Below are 18,191 nucleotides of genomic sequence, written 5' to 3'. Positions count from 1 at the left end.
TTTTCCCTCCCTCAAAATAAAAATATTCAGAGCCAGCAACATGTTTAGAGTAGGTTGGGTTACGTCAATCAAACATTTTGTTAAAGCCTAAGTATGAATGTGATGCCAGGCACGTACACATAATTAAATCTAGCAAGTGTAGTACTTGCCAAATAACTTCCCACAGAATAAACATTTTGTCTGTGGATGTGGTGCAAGATAAATTTCATTTGTTAAAAAAATGTTGATAATGTTGAAACTTTCCAAACAAGACAAAGCTATTTTTTAAAGAACTTTACTTTATACATAAGGGAGGTACCATTATTTACGCCATATGCCATTATTTTAGGAGGACACAACATTTTTTGATTGACTTGACTTGAGCATGAAACTTTGACCTTAATATTGGGAGGGGGACATGAAATTATATGCAAGGAATGGAGGATTCAAGGGGAGGGGGGACGTGAAATTTTTCCTTCATATGACGGCGCTGCGAAATTTTTGCGAAAATATATGAAAATCCTCCATTCCCCCCTGGCGTAAATAATGATCCCTCCCTAATAGAACAAAAATCTCATGTCATAACTTTGATTGTTGAATCTTATTCCCAGGGGGGGCCACTCATATAAAAAGTTGTAAGCATGCATGTGAACAAAAACGCGGAATATGGGTGGTTTTTTCTACTGCAACACGGGCCCGTGTTAAGGGTCTCAAAATCATTGATTATAGCAAATAAGGGTGTCATTTTTGACACCATGTGTCCATGCTAAGGGTAGTTAAATCTAATCACATTCCTACCCCTACAATCGTCATAATAAGATATACTGCCCTAATAATGCAGGCGATAATTATGTTGAATAATGATAACTGAGTAGGCCTAAGCCTATACCAAATCCAGTTAGGAAGTATCCAATTAGAGTATAATAATAAAGGAAATAAGAAACCTTGAAAGCCCGTTTGAAAGTTGATGTCTTTTACTTTTTTCTTCAAAATTGATCATGCATCCTTGCTAAGGGTTGGATTTAATCCACTTGTAACTTTGTCCTTGTTAAGGGTATGGTTAACAAACCATTATCCTTGTTAAGGGTCATTTTGAAGACACAATGATTGTCCTTGGTAAGGGTGCTTTTCTGAAGTGCATTCACACGCATGCTTACAACTTTTATATATGAGTGGCCCCCCTGGGATCTTATTGAAAATGTGGTCAGACTACTGCCAGGATTCCCAGGGTCCTTGAAAGTCCTTGAATTTGCACAAGGTCCTTGAAAGTACTTGAAAATTGGAATTTGACCAAGAGTATAATTTTGACAGTCCTTGAATTTTAAAGGCGTCAAGGAGCAGGAACCCTGTGAAACTGCATTTTAAACATTTGCTTTCTTTATGCTGTATATTTTAATTTCAATTGTTATTTTTCTTTCTACAGCACCACGGGTGACATTAAAATCCTTGAAGTTAATGAAGATGGAAAGTTTATACGTTTGTTTAATACTTCCTCCACTAATGATGTAGAGGTCGGAGGTTACATGATTCAGCAGAATATAGGAGGTCATCCAGTTGCTGTGTATAGATTCGCACCCAGGACAAGGTTTAGGGCCGGCTCAACAATTACTGTAAGTCCTGAAACATTTGCAGTTCAGACGCAAAAGTCGATAACGCCATTTTCGAACTTTTTGAGTTAAGGGATGTGGAATGAGCGTTTCAACAGTATTTTTTGTGGGACATGAGAGCACATCAGATATATCGAATTGCATTCTGAATACGAAGAATGTCTTTCTGATATCAAATAATTTTCATTTTTTGAAATTCACTATATAATACAAATTTTATGACAAATTATTATAATTTGATATTTTTCACATTTTTGATATATAAGAGTCCTCGAAGTAAATTTTATAAATCTAATGATATATTCTTAAAGTGTATGTAGCTGGGAGCAAATGGCGACGATCAATTGAAAATTTTGACCTTTCATATTGAAGATATGGATTTATTTCGCAAAAAGTCCTAATTTTTTTTTTTTTTTTTGGTGTTTTGGGAAAAAAATCTATATAGGCAATTCCACGGTAACTCGTGCTACACTTTATGGCGTCCTTTTACATACTTTATGCTCCAGCTTTTAAATTGATTTGATTGGAATCTGTATTTTTTGTATTTTAATACCCAACATTCAAGGCTAGATCATCATAGTATTGCTAATTCAGGATATCAACTTTTGTATGTATGGGACAGCTGTAAAATTCGTTAACTCGTACTACGAGCAGAGGACATGCTTAAAAATCACTCATTTTTATTTTGATTGTGTGCTAAAACAAAAAACACTAAAGCCTTATTGATTATATGATAAGTAATTGCTATAATAAGGTTTGTTTTGGTATATCTTAAAAAGTTGTGCCCCTCATAGTTTTACATTGACTGGCAAAAAACATGGTAACTCGTGCTACGGTAACTCGTGCTACAGTTTGTCCGGCCATATATAAAATGGTATTGTTCATCTAAATGTCAATTTTTTTTTGATAACAATTCCTCAACAACTGGTGTAATGATCAAATAACTCAATCTATGTACAAATAACCCCCAAATAACCCATCTATGTACAAATAACACTATTCAGTGTATGTACCAGCATACAATGTACACACACATTACATACAAACATCCCAGCCTTACATACGCCTTGCTTGATCCTGTTTGGATATTTTATTCTAGGGCTTAAATTTAAACAGTTAAATTGAACAGTCAACAATTGATAAAACTTTTACTTCCATGTTATTTGACTCTAAATTCCCTCACAAAACTTGTAATGTTCATGGTTATTTGCTCTGTAAGTTTTTTAAAATTGCTTTCTGAGTTATAGAATGTTTGGTCATCTTTTGGTTGAGACCATTTCCTGCTTGGTGCAAATACTCTAGTTTGCCCGATTTCAATCACTTCACTAAGCTGGAAAATGAGCCTCATTACACTCAACAACAAACCAATTTCAATACAAATCTCAGAACCACACACATCTCAGTATCACCAATGTCACTGTGGCTGTTAATCTCAGGATTTCCAGTATCTATTTTGTTTGTTTGTTTTATTTCTTCTTTTGCCTCGGTTACTCATTCAGTGGATGTTTTTTGGTATCCTCTGTTCTTCCATGAGGCCCATATTAATTGATTGGTTCTTAGGCTAGATCCTAGGGGTGGAGGGCTAAAAATTTTGGTTGCATCATTTTGACCAGGTATTGATAGTGGGATATATGCTAAATAGCATGTTTTTTTAGAGAGACTGTACAATGTAAAGTCTTTGAGCTTTTTTTTAAAAAAAAGGACTTTATTGGTGTGTGCAAAATTTTGGTATAAATAAATTTACACTATTTTGGCACATGATCGGGGTGGAAACTGGCTCCTTGAATCTTATCTCTATCTTTGCCTTCCATATTTTTACTTTAATTTTCCTGCGACAGGAGGTCACTTTTCTCTTTAATTTTTGGCCCCACACATGTGTGGTTGCCTGGTTGTTTGTTTGTTTCTTTCTTTGTTTGTCTTTCCGGGCGGAAGCAAATTCATTAATCCACTGTACAGCTCCAACACAATAACTACAAACTTGGTACCGGTATGGTGATAGAATAATGGTGGCTTGATGTGCTGTGTAGTTTTGTGTTATGTTATTTGCATATTTATGAATATTAATGAGCTTATTTACAAATTTTGCCTACATTTTCATTAATCCACTTTGCAGCATTATAAACACAATAACCAATCAACTTCAAACTTGGTTTGGTTGGATATGGTGGCATGATGTGCTGTATAATTTTGTGTCATGTTATTTGCATATTTATGAATATTAATGAGCTTATTTGCATATTGCATATTATTTTTTATTTACAAACCTTTGTTATTTACACACTTTTGTGTGTGTGTGTATAGGCACCTTAATTACTGAACTGCATAATTCTAGTTTGTCATGGGGCAGGCTGCCCCTTCCCCACACACTGGCTACACTGCTGCTAGAAAGCTGTTACCAATATCATGGTCACATATAAATGCATATTCATGTAGTTGGGAGATCCTCTATCGCTGCCAAGTGGTAGATTTTGCATTACCTTTGCTGGTACAGGGGAAGTGGGCTATGGTAACTTTCAGTACTACATCGGTAACTTTCGTGCTACTGGTAACTCGTGCTACAGTTTTAAATGGGTCATTATTATGTGATGGATAGTGTTTTGTATATTAATTTCTTATTTTTACTCAAGGCACTACTAGTAGAAGGAAAATAATAAGTGGCATCAATTAAATTGCCAACATTTTGAAAATATATAAAAAATGCATCTTTCGTAACTCGTGCTCGCCATATTTAGTGCTATGAAAAGCATAATGAAAGAAAAAAATAGTTACCAATACCATGGTCACATATAAATGCATATTCATGTAGTTGGGAGATCCTCTATTGCTGCCAAGTGGTAGATTTTGCATTACCTTTGCTGGTACAGGGGAAGTGGGCTATGGTAACTTTCGTGCTACATCGGTAACTCGTGCTACTGGTAACTCGTGCTACAGTTTTTAATGGGTCATTATTATGTGATGGATAGTGTTTTGTATATTAATTTCTTATTTTTACTCAAGGCACTACTATTAGAAGGAAAATAATAAGTGGCATCAATTACATTGCCAACATTTTGAAAATACATAAAAAAATGCATCTTTTCGGTAACTCGTGCTACGCCATATTTAGTGCTATGAAAATGCAATGAAAGAAAAAAAAAAATTAGTGGGGGATTATTTAAAATGTGTTGGATGTTTCTTGAAGAACATATTTCAGAGATATAAAATGTATCAAATTTAAAAGAAAAGTGCCCATGTTTAATAAAATAGGCCCACTTGGAAAATATCTAAGTTGAACAGGAGTTTTTCACTTAAAATACACTCTCCAAAGAAACTTTTAAAAAAAACCAAAATGTTAGAAAAATGAAAAAAAAAGTTTATAACTTGAACCTTACATCTGTTTGGAATAATATAAAAGTTAAAAGAAATATATATTGGCAATTTCATTTTTTTGAGTCATGTCCACTTTTGCTTGGAATTGCCCATATCTTCAATACGAAAGGTCAAAATTGTCAATTGATCGTCAGCTTTTCATCCCACCTACATACACTTTAAGTATAAATCATCAGATTTATAAAGTTTACTTCGAGTACTGTTAAATAGAAAAAAATATCAATTTTTAATGATTTGCAATAAAATGTGTATTACATTGCAAATTTCAAAAAATCAAAATTATTTGATATCAGAATGATATTCTTCGTATTCAGAATGCAGTTCGATATGTCTGATGTGCTCTAATGTCCCACAATAAATACTGTCCAAACGTTCATACCCCAGCCCTTAAAGCACATCTGCCCATAAATGATGCTTGCTTTGATGAACCCTACAGTGAACATCCCATGATAATTTTGTTAATTTATGAATAAAAGTAGCACAAATCATTTGTAAAATTTTCTGACTAGTTATATTTGTCTATATCTCAAATCTAGAATAGTTTCTGCATCTGAACTTTCATTTGTCATGTATGCTGTACATTAACATTTGTTTGGCTTAAAAGTATTCAGTTTTTGTTACTACGCTCATTAATAAAGTTAGAACTTACGCTTGCATAAATTCACATAAACATGCGCCAGTGACACACATTTTAAGTGCTACACCCAACTGCGTGTGTGCCTTTCTATATCGATACACGAGTGTTATGAGTCTTAATTTTTTTCGCTTACTATAAGCTGAACAAACTTTAGCAAATGTCATGATTGACTTTGCAATAATGCCCAAAGATTATCATTAATTGATTTGACGGGTGCTATCATTAGGCATGATTCTAAATTTGCATAATTTCAGGGCACTACATATTGTTTCAGGCCCAATTTAACATATTTCTCGAAAAAACACATGTTTATTATTTACTACTAAAACAGACAATAAACTCAACCACACACACTGAGAAACATGTCCGTTCCTGCATGTTTCCGTCTGCAGGAAACGGAAACACATTTGGTGCAAACTTCCAGGAATATACTTTCATAGTATAAGGTGAATTTTCAGAGCATCAGATTTTTGGAATCATGCCATCAATATGGATGTGGCCAACTATGCAAATACTGAATGTTATGGTGAGAATATTTGCATGAGGTGAAATATGGATTGTGCCATTCAACAAAGCTTTGCCAAGTTGAATGGAACAGTTTATATTTCAATGAATGAAAATGATTTTTACATTGAACAAATAAAAACATTCAATTTATTTTGTATAACTCATATATAAATTCATTTTCTTCCACTTAATTTTATAAATAACAAAATAAAAGTATCTTCATATAATAAAGTATTTTAAGGTAAAACCAAGTCAATGAATATGCCAGTTTGTGGGTACAAATCAATCTGCACATATATGTGTTGGACACTATGCGTTAAACGCAGCGCATCACATAATAATGTTCTTGTGCGATGGCACAGTGTTTTGCGTTTGTGCCTGAAGGATAAAAAGCTGAAGGCACCAATTAAAGGCCTGTATGTACAACATGGCAGACATGTGACATAACCTCTACTGAATAAGTGCTATGTATAGAGTGCACAACTTATAAGTTACCCCTAATACTTTTTGAAATAAATCTAAAATTGTTTAACGAAATTTAAAATTGTAAAAAGATATGAATAACCTTATTTGTTTTACAAATCTGGACCAATTTGTAGTTTCACACATGATTGCGTTCGGTCACAATGGTTCATTATGTAAAAAAATAGGCAGTTTTAAAAGTTGCACCTGAGTCCATTTGGAGTCAAATTTCAAACAATACAGTATGTCAGGCCTGTTCATGAGTTTGTAATGGAAATAAAACTTAACGTCTAAGATGTGCAGTAGGAAATGTGTCCTCCTACACTGTTAACAAGTGCATTACAACGTCAGCGCATGCTGTCTACGAAAGTCCGGATCGGGTCAGCCAGATTTACTATTGATATCTTCTGGCGAACAGGCGTGACACGTCAGCGAGGTGCTCTCGGCTGATTTTTTACTTCTCCTGTCACCTGAAATTTTGTTTTAAATTTTCGAATTGCATTAGGCACACCTCCCATACGACGAGGAATTTCTTTCACTGGTACATTTTTATCCAGCAAACATATTGCTCGACCGCGAAGGAAATCGGACAAACGTTGCATGATTAAAATGTGACTTTTCTTAAGTGATGAACTGGCGATGTATGGTCTTTTCTCACTGCAGTACATATTCTGCCTAATTCAGCCATTTATCATTTAAAAAGAAAAGATTTAAACAACTGCTTTGCTTTTGAAAACCAAATATTGAGTTTTTCTTAAACAAACACATGAATATTCCTGGCCTACTGTATTGTTTGAGAGTTGACTCCTATGGACTCCGATACTGTTTTAACCAACGCACTGAAGGGTCTATTGTTCTATTGTGTCCGATTTGAGCGCTGACATATTGGAAAATGTTGCCAATCAATATTCATGAGAGTGTACATTCAACGTCCAGTTATCGAAATTGGGTGACATGTGTTTGGCCAGATGTGAAATATATCTGACTGGGTGTTTTAATTACGTAATCTATTAAGGTTTTGGCATCATTAAATGGCTGCCTAGTGCTGTTATATGCTTAGATTCTGTAATAATAATTATTATTTTCCTTATTCATTCCTTTCTTTTCCTTTCTCTGCACTTATTCTTTCCTATGCACACACTTAAGCAGTGGCGTAGATTTATTTTTGACATGGGGGGGGGGGTAAGTACCCAGTACAATGAACCTTATGGTACAAATGCACGGGAAAATTTTAGCTTAGGCCTATTGAAACTAAACTGGTGAAATATGGGACAAACGTGGAATTAATTCGCGCGAATTAATTTTGACAGAAACCAATACACAGGTGTCAATATTGGGGGGTGATTATATCGACCCCCCTGGCAAAATATTGGGGGGATTTATCCCCCCCCCACCTCCCCTCTCCCCGATCTACGCCTATGTAATTTAGAGCCCTGTGATTGCATCGCTCTCCTTCTACCTCTCTCTCCTTCTCCCCCTTTTCCTTTCTTTTTTTGCGCTAAAATGGATTTACCCCCCCCCAACTCCCCCTCCTCCGATCTACGCCTATGTACTAGAGCCATGTGACTGCATCGCTCTCCTTCTCCCCCTCTTCCTTTCTTTTTTTGTCTTCCGCCCCTCCCCTACAATCTCGATCACCCATCCGCTTCTCCTCTTTTCATCTCTCGACCCTCCTTCACTACCTCAATTGAATACCTGAGTGGAAGAAGGGCCCAACTCCAATTTTTTACCAAAATGAGTTCGACCCAGCATTTTATTGCCAGCAGACTGTTCTTCCTTGTGTGTGAAAGATGAGCCAAAATTCACTCTCTAAATAGTACACTTTATCATGGTTTTCATGGAAGAAAGGCCCAACTCCATGTAGTTGGGCCCTTCTTTCACAAATATTGGATTAAAGAGGAATTTTGTTCATCCATGAAATCTGCTTTTCACTACAATAAACTTTCTTGCTATTATGTACATGCTTCCTCTTGTGCAATTAATGGATAATTACCAAATTTCTGTAGCTATTTATAACACATTTGCTTACGGAACTGGCACTTTCAGTATATTAGTGGAAGAAGGGCCCAACTCCAACTCGTATTAAGACCTGTACCGTTGCTATGGAAACATCATATATACTTTTGAATGTATGTAATATTGTATGTTCATGTATTAAAGGTCCCCTGAAGATGAAAACATTCTGTCTATAAAACTTTTCCAAATATTAAGTTTTTTCTTAATATCTCAAAAACAGATTTGATGGAGTTGGGCCCTTCTTCCACTCAGGTATTCAATTGGACCTGGCTTTTAAAATGGATATTCGTGATATTAAGAAATCCATTTGATTTTATTGAACAGGCCTATATAACCAAATATATAACCATGATAACAATATAATAGCTGCGAAGTAGTTAATTATAGAAAGTGAGACCTATATACCTGGCAGCAATGACACGTTGTTACGGGTAATCGATCAGCAACTCTATTGAATTTATTTAAATGAGGCGCCTAAATTAAGATGGGCGGTCAATAATTCTATGTCGACGGTAAAGTGTGTTTTTGGGTGTATGTGACAACTCGAGCACACCCTTGTGTGGTATTATAACAAAAGGTACCTCTCGTCGATGTAGACGCTTTCACGTGACTTTCATTTGATCACTTAATGACAGTGGCCTGCCTATATAGCGTTAATACGCTGTCAGGTCAGTTACCGATTTAATGGCGGAAGCACTTTGTCCCAAACAAAAGGTACCTCTCGATGAATAGCTTGGCGGAAACTCTAATAGGCACAAAGGAACAATATGCGTTATGTAATCTATTTCCCCTCCTTTCTATATGTAACCTCCTTGGTTTTAACACTGTTAAAAACGGTCTTTTCTTTTACATAATAACCCATTGTGACTGAGCATAATGATGTGTGCGCTATAATTTGGTCCACATGTGTAAAACAAAATATAAGGCTACCGATACCTTTTTACATGGTTGCATTTCGTCAAGTATTTTACGATTTATTCTAAAAAGTATGTAGGGGGGAACTTATAAGTTGTGCACTCTATATATTGTGATATACCAGTTGAAATCCATACACCCCCTATAGAAGACATGACCTTATTCTTCCACATAGGGAGTATGAATTTCAAATGGGGTTACCTGAATGAGTGACTCCATTTGCATTCAACACCCCCTGTTTGGGAAATTAAGGTACTACACCCTTGATAAATTTGTGACTATTTTTGCATTTTTCTCAAAAAATAATAACACACTGGTACGGTAACAAAAGTTACGTATATTATGGGCAAGGAATCCAGTTACTACCCTGGAATTTCAGTGACTCAAGACAAGCGATACGTTATTTATGATAAGAAAAGAGGTACCGCTAGAATGTACCTCATTTCATATAATGAACCACTTGTCTTGAATCACTGAAATTTCAGTGAAGTAATTGGATTCCTTGCCCCTATAATATACATATTAACTTTTGTTACCAGTGTGTAGTTATTTTGTGAGAAAAATGCAAAATTAGTCACAAAATTTATCAGGGGGTGTAGTACCACCTGAAGGTCATGTCTTCCATTGGGGTGTATGGATTTCACTTGGAATAGCCCATTGCATGCCCCTTGGGCATCTCAATAGTGCATCATCATCCTCTTCGGCTGCGGAGCAGGCAACCACAAGTTTCCTCCAGCTACATTGGTCTTGAGCCATTGCTGATAGTTGATCTTGACTCAGCATGCTGTCTATTTCCCCCCAAAACACACTGGATGTAATTCTGGAACAAAGATTGTTGCCATCTGGGATTCCACTTGCCATGAGTTACGACATACAATGCATACTCATAGTCAGGCAAGCGGAATATATGCCTTAGTGCAAAGATGTGTAAACGTTAGTAATTGTGATTTGTTTTATTCAGGTATGGAGTGCATCAAGTCTAGCTCAACATAACCCACCTACAGATTATCTATGGAAGGAGCAGAATAAATGGGGCACTGGACCAGAGTGTACATCTATACTATGTAAACCTAATGGACAGGTAAGAAGCAACTCAAGAAATGAAATACACTTTTTATAACCGATCAGTCTATTTTGGCAAACAGTCTTATCTTTCTTATCCAGCCATAATGGGACTAAGCATTGGCTGGATATGTGAACAATTTGGATAAGGAAATTCTGCATTGTGAACAATGAATCCATTTTAATGATGAATGAAAATTGGTGCAATTTAAAAAACAAAGTTGGAAGTTTAAACAGGGAGGGCAATTCTGCAGCACTTATAAAAGTTTGTGCATGTCTAATTGCAGCTACACTTGGTTTACAAACTGTCCTTTTAATTTGCCATAAAGTAGTCAAAAGCATATTCAGGCATGAAAATTTTCCACGTTTTAGCTGATTTCAGCATTTTTTGTTATTGTTTTCAGTGTTTTTCAGCCTATTTCTGAATCAAACTTACAGAAAATGTTAAAAAACCATGGTTTTCAGTGTTTGTTTTTTTCAAGACCAGTTTTCATGCCTGCATATACATTTTACTTATTTTTTTACCCAATCTTGACTTTCCCCGTGTGTAGGCCATAGCATGGACAACAGCAGCCCATCGTTTCACCAAGACAGCTAGGAGTTATGCAAATGATTCCGATACTGAGGTCAATGCTAGGGGCACTGAAGATGAGGAAGATAATGGAATGAGTAATCCAAATCCTGAATTTGAAACAGAAATGGATGGCAAAGTTGTCACGGCTTTAAAAAGGTAGGTTTGTCAATATTGTCAGTCATTTGAAAGGTAGAATAGTAAATTGGTTATACTACATGGTTCTAAGAGGAGAAATAGGGCAAACTATTTTCCTGAGGTACTGGCAATGGGCTTAACATCTGAACCTGGTGCCATTTTAGCATATGCCACAGGAAGTTCAAACCCTGTGGAATCTGTGTGGAAGGAAGTGAAACATAAATATGGAAAAGAACTGGCATAGCTTCAAAGAAATAGGCTATTCCAGTTGAAATGCATACACCACCCCATTGGAGGACATGACCTTAAACTTCCACACAGGGAATGCGCATTTCAAATGGGATTACCTGAATGAGTGGCTCCTTTTAAATCTATACACCGTATGTAGGAGATTATGGACATGTCTTCCATAAGGGGTGCATGGATTTCAACTGGAATAGCAGAGCATGTTGGAAGCAGTGTTGTAGGTCTTGTTCTCAAGACCATCTTGAGACCTAGTTTTGCAGGTCTCAGTCTTGGTCTTGGCCTTGGATATCAAGGTCTTGGTCTTGGTCTCGGACCTCAAAAGTCTTGGTCTCGAATGTTTTCCTGAAGAAAATAGATCCGATTTTCTGTTGTTGTTCATTGCTCATTTCGTAACATAAATTTCAATGAAATTGTTAAGGCACCAGAAACAAATTTGTTCGATCTTTGGATCGACCGTCGATGCTGCTTCGATGCTTGTTATTAATGAAATGACAACTAATTAATCGGAATTGGTGCTTAATTTTTACTTTTTAATATCAATACAGGCAAATATTTGTATGTTATCATAATTAATAGTGGTCAATTAATTGATTTCATAAATAATAAAGATCGACCAAGCATCGATAGTCGATCGAAAGATCGAACTAATTTGTTTCTATTGCCTAAGAATAAAAATACAGAAATCATTTGATACTGACATGATGAGACTATGAGTTAGGGATTTAACAATAAATGGAGTTCTTAATTAATCATAAGTTTATGATTAAACATATAGGCGGCGGAAGCGGGGGAACACATTCCCCCTTAACGCGGCTGTGTACTCTAGCCATTGTTTATTTCTCAAAATTGAGGTTTTATGATATGTTTGTACCTTGTTATGTTTTTTATAAATACAAGGAATGAAAATCCAGATTTGTAAACTCCAACTGCAATATTTTAAGGATTTTATTTCACTATTCCACTCGTGTTTGAAATTGAAAAGGAAAGAAAATCTTTGTTGTACCAGCAAGGTACACGCAAGCAACAACTCATCGCGTTGCGTATCGCGCAATTTGTTAACGCACAAATATACGCGACGCATGCGCGACGTTTTTCTGCATGCGCGGCGCATCTGATGGAAACACCACGGAAGCACTGATTTCACAAAAACGTAGTGGTCAAATGGCTCCGTTTTAGCTGATAAAATGTGGGTTTTTCAAGTTCTTTCCCCGATTTAAATATCAAGTTATGAATGGATTTCGCTCAAACTTCTCAAGGGGCTGTGGATTTACCCGATGTTCACGTAATATAAGTTTCAAAAAGCGAAAACTGTCGCATTCTCCTGTGAGATTCGATGAAAGTGCAAAATGTGACCACTTTAAACTTCAACGGCCATTATTTCAATGTTCATTTTCTCGGTAAAATGACGATTTAGGTACTACGATAACTCAATAAATACAGCATCTATAGGTAAGCAAATATGATCATCGTAAAAAGCATGATCGACTCAAGAAACAGTTTTCTCATTTTTTATATTTTGGTCTATTTCCGATTTTGGGCATCATTTTGTGCAAATAGGCGTTTTGAATTTTAAAAGTTCATTTTGATGCCTTATATGGTCAATATCTCAAAAATAAGGCCAATATCAAAAAATAAAAAAACGTTTGTGGAATGGAGCCTCAAGATTGAGCTAAAAACAAAATAAAATATTTTGGAAAGAGTGTTTTTTTGTTATGATGTACCTAACAAATATTGCCAAAAACTCACTTTTTGTGATTTTCTTCAAAATTGTTGTTTTTACCCCAAATCTGTATTTATATTAAGATTTATTGATGTCTTGCCTTCATAAAATGTATACTTTTATATGTTTTTATGCGAATAATTACAAAGTTATTGCACTTTTACTACATGCATGTCTGAGAGTAGACAGCCACCTTAAGAGGAACGTCATCCAACCCAAAAATCATGAAAAAAATAAAGCAATCTTGTTTTCAGCACGTAAAACACTGTTTTAGGGCCAAATAAGGTAAAAATTTTCAATTTTGTGTGCTTCACACACTGGCCCTTTAAGTAGAAAAAACACACCATCATTTGGGTTGAAATAGTCTGAAATTGGCCTGCGTGTGCAAAAAAATCCCAGTAAGACCGGAACAAAATATCCCGTCCCAACCTCAATTTTAATGCTCCCGCTTCTACTCTACTTAAACCATGGTCTTTGTCTTGCCCCCCCACTTCCCACTTTGGCAATCCTGGTGTTGTTGCTAACCATTTCTTTTACTTTAATATTTTATTTTCAGAGAGAAACAAGACCCTCCAAGTCTGTCACCACTGAGACATCCTCATGGTCAGTACACAGGTCATGGCACACACCCAGGTACAGGGGAGCCTAGGGTCTTGAGTATGGGGAATGATAATAGTAGTCTATGCCGTCAATCAAGATCACAGAATAATAAGCCTGTGCCTGATGTCATTGGAGGTAAGTGTTTGTGTGTTGTGTATGTGGGGTAGTAGTGTAGCCAGGGGGGCAGAGGCCCCTGACAAAAAATGAAAGAGAAAAGTGCCCCTGAGACAAAAAATGAAAGAGAAAATCGGGACGGCAAAGGAAAAGAAAAGGGGCAATAAGGCCTTTTTTGGAAGGTCAAAATGATGCAACCGTGAATCTTTTTCATTTTTTTCCCAACATTTTTTATTCCCCCCCGACCAAGAAAGCTGGCTACGCTGGTGTGTGTGTTGGGGGTGTATGTTACATTTTAGTGTATGCCTACAAGCGATGACACACGCAAGACTTTTCACATATAAACCCTGCAATTATCTGTAAACGTGAGCACTGTGCATCCTTGGTTTGAAGCTGTCCCCTTTGCCTCCTCCCCCACTGTGGTTCACAACTTCAAATCCTGGTTCTACCCCCTGAAAGTTGCACATTTTAAAATACACTTAAAATATCAAGGGTTCAGAACCAGAAAGCCGTAACTCACTATGACCAGGTCTCACAAAAGGAGCATAAAGTTGACTCCTAGCTTTGGTCTCCAAAGATCAATAGTTCCTCCACAATGTCTTTTGTTTTCTATTGAATTTTGTCATGATCAATGGACTGTATCTTCTATAGTGCCCTGACGACTTTGTGCTCATTTTGTGGGGGTACAGGGCGTTAGTCCGACACTCTGCTAGTCTGATACACCGCTAGTCCGAATCTGACATGCACTGCACCAGTCCGACACGCCGCTAGTCCAGATCTAAAATACACTCTGCCAGTCCGACATGCCGCTAGTCCAGCCCTCGAATTAACCCATGGCACCCATGGCATTTTGCCGTGGGTGCCCATCCCCACTGCCGTAATGCCCTCAAAATATGTCCTTTACCCAAGGCAGTCACTTGCTGTGCCCTCTATTGAAGTTGCCGTTGGTGCCCCAGCCCTGCCCCTTCATTATAAAATCATCTATCTATGTTTGTGTGTGTTTTCTTCACTTTTGAGAAATTGCCTTGGTGCGCTTCTCATATTTTCAAAAATTGCCATGATGCCCTCTTGAAGTATTACAAACTGCCGTGCTGCCTTGCCTTTTCAGTGAAAATCCAAGGCAATTTTCAACTTGCCCTAAAAAAGTTGCCGTGCCCCTTCAGATCTTTAATTCGAGGGCTGCGCTAGGAGTAGTCCAAAAATGAAAACCACTGCGCTAGTCCGAAATTGAAAACCACTGCGCTAGTCCTAAATTGAAAACCACTGCGCTAGTCCGAATCTGGAAAACACTCCTTCAGTCCGACACTGCGCTAGTCCGAATCTAAAAAACATTGCGCTAGTCTGAATTTGAATTGGGGGAAACACTGTGCTAGTCTGATATTCGGACTAGCGCAGCGGTTTCAGATTCGGACTAGCGCTGTAGATTTCGGATTCGGACTAGCGCTGTAGATTTCAGTTTCGGACTAGCGCCATGGTTTTCAGTTTCGGACTAGCGCAGTGTCGGACTGAAGAAATGTTTTCCAAATTCGGACTAGCGCAGTGTATTTTGGATTCGGACTAGTGGCGTGTCGGATTGAAAACTGTGTTTTCAGATTCGGACTAGCAGCGTGTCGGACTGTTGCAGTGGTTTTCATTTTCGGACTAGCGCATGCTTTTTTTCGGGCTAGCGCCATGCTTTTCATTTTCGGACTGACGTACCTCTAAGTATAGGGAATTTGTGTTGTCGGACTAGCGGCGTGTCAGACTAGCGGCGTGTCAGGCGAACGGCGTGTCGGACTGAGCGGTGCACCCCTTTTGTGGGAGCAGGTGATTGTGAGCTTTCTGGCTCTCAACCCTCAATATGAAATTGACATCATTTATTTCTTCCCATTTCAGGTGATTTGTATGCTGGATCTGGTATCAGTGCATCTAGAACTGGCTCAGCGCCACTGCGTAGACCAATGCCTTCTAAACCACAATCAGCTGTAAGTAGCATTATTTGCCGGGGGGGGGGGTACTCAGTATAAATGATCATACGGGGAAGTGATGCAAACATGGGATGTATTTTCTACCTTTTGGTACACAGATGGGTTTTTTTTTGCAAAATAGCCAATTTGCCTTACTGTAGCCAAAATTTTCAAAATGTTTTCTAAAAAATGTCCAGATTTCTTGAAAAAATTGGTATTATTGATGGGTCGACTGTCACATTTTTAGTGGCCCACCCCTAGCCAAACCAAACTTGAGTACCCCAGGGACAAATTGTAGAAAGTATGTAAAGTAGGCCCTATCTGAAATAGCTGCCCTATAGTCATTACAATTTCTGCATTCTATACTGTACACATGTAGAATATGGCACCTGGCAGATAATGCAGATAGATTCATTTGGTGAAAGAAATATATCTAAATGGGTCATTAGGGCAAAAAAGAGTTCATTTCTGTGGGTTGAAGTTGGGAAAAGGGGTCCAATTGACCCCATATCCATGTCTCCTATTTGTAGTGAGTGTCCCTGGTGTAATCAGTGTTATTACATTAATATTTCTGTGACTTCTCTCTAGTCTGAAAGGTCGCTAGTCTGAAGGTTCTCTAGTCTGAAGGGTCGCTAGTCCAAAAACTAAATTAAGTTCACTAATCCAAAGCTTTATTCTGTATTCAGACAAGAGGCAACCTTATTATTTATTTTTCGGACTAGCGAACCCTCTTAACTAGAGAACCCGATATTCGGACTGCGAACCTTTTTCAGAATTCGGACAAGCGAATGATAGATTACGTGTTTGGACTAGCGAACCTTCGGACTAAGGAACCTTAAGACTAGGGAACCTTTGGACTAGAGAGTTGTCGCCAATATTTCTCACGCTACATGTATATTGCTGTTATACAAATTGAGGAAGGAATCTTTATTTTGTAATCAAAAAGGAATCTTTCTTTATTTTCCATACTAATCAAAAACAAGCAAAATACATTGAAATCACACATCAAAATATTATACAGGTGTCCCTGAAAGAACTCTATTATCGAGAACCGAATTCTTTTTGTATTTTAACGCATAAACCAAACACAACTAAATAACCGATATGGTTGAGGAATATATCAGCTATCACATGCTTTTTGAATTTCGATAATTGACCGCTTCGTTTTTGAAATATTAGAATTTTATGAAACTACCTCATTTTCAATCCGTTCCACAGAGTCAAATATCTATCAGCACCTCATGCGCTGATGATGCGCAGTGATTTGCACTCCGAATACATATCATCTATTATTTGAATCTGTGGAAAGATGTGAAAATGAGGGATTTTCGTAAAATTCTTATATTTCAAGAACAGTGTGGTCAATTGTCAAAGTCCAAAAAGTATGTGACAGCTGATTTATTCCTAAACCACACCAATTATTTAGTTATGTTTAGTTGTGGCGTTAAAATACCCAAACAATTAAGTTTCTGACGATACAGTTCTTTCAGGGACACCCTGTATGATAAAAGAAAGATAATCAAAGTCAAGGCCATGCAGCATTGACCATCCTAACAGAATTAAATTTAAAAAAATCACATAAGAACATAAAAAATTAGTTATACAATGAGATTAGATGGAATCTGTATTTATTTCAAAAGTGTTTTATTCAATTAGCTACTTTTAGGTTATCGTTATGTAAATTATTTGTGATTGAATGTATAGATATACAGCGGATGAATAGATTCAAGATATGAATAGATTCAAGATATGAATAGATTCAAGATATGAATAGATTCATATCTTGCTCTCTATTTTCTTTAATGGAATTCAAATGTAAACAATCAATCAATCAATCAATCACTTTTATTTTGATCTATTCATCATGCAACAATATATAATGAGTTGCAATGAAAATTGCAAAATGTGAAAATATTTGTGACGTGTCATGTCAAAAGGAGACACTTTTGGGCAGGATCGTAAATGGAGAAATAGCCAAAAATCTGCCCGAGGGTGATTTTTTTATATTTTGGGTTTGTTGTGAATTTGTACTGTTATTAATGTTTAAAATATTGTCTGAGAGTTTCAGACCAGAATATAACTGGCATCTTGTATTTTTTGAGACATTTTTCAAGGTAATTCCTACTCTCAACATTGTCAATAATATTTTAAAGGCCAATATCTCAATTTCCAAATTTGTAATACCATAACTTACTAATTACTCAATATCTTCACTTAGGAATGTCCAATTTCTTTGAGAAAACGGCGTTGTGGAGCAAAATATCTCTATATATTTAAGATATGTAAAAACCTCAAAATTGAT

General features: G+C 36.8%; 1 protein-coding gene across 2 annotated transcripts in view; it reads left to right on the top strand.

The window, feature by feature from the left end:
* Positions 1 to 18,191, top strand: part of LOC140168338 (lamin-B2.L-like) — a 46,240-nt gene that overhangs the window by 18,510 nt on the left and 9,539 nt on the right. For both annotated transcript variants that reach the window (XM_072191709.1, XM_072191708.1), the window contains exons 11-15: positions 1,403 to 1,589; positions 10,454 to 10,573; positions 11,106 to 11,284; positions 13,786 to 13,964; positions 15,819 to 15,907. In XM_072191709.1, the coding sequence (XP_072047810.1) occupies positions 1,403 to 1,589; positions 10,454 to 10,573; positions 11,106 to 11,284; positions 13,786 to 13,964; positions 15,819 to 15,907 (754 nt within the window). The remainder of the gene's footprint in view (positions 1 to 1,402; positions 1,590 to 10,453; positions 10,574 to 11,105; positions 11,285 to 13,785; positions 13,965 to 15,818; positions 15,908 to 18,191) is intronic.

The sequence above is a fragment of the Amphiura filiformis genome, chromosome 13, assembly GCF_039555335.1.
Source record: "Amphiura filiformis chromosome 13, Afil_fr2py, whole genome shotgun sequence".
NCBI lineage: Eukaryota > Metazoa > Echinodermata > Ophiuroidea > Amphilepidida > Amphiuridae > Amphiura > Amphiura filiformis.
This window is presented reverse-complemented; position numbering and strand designations above follow the sequence as displayed.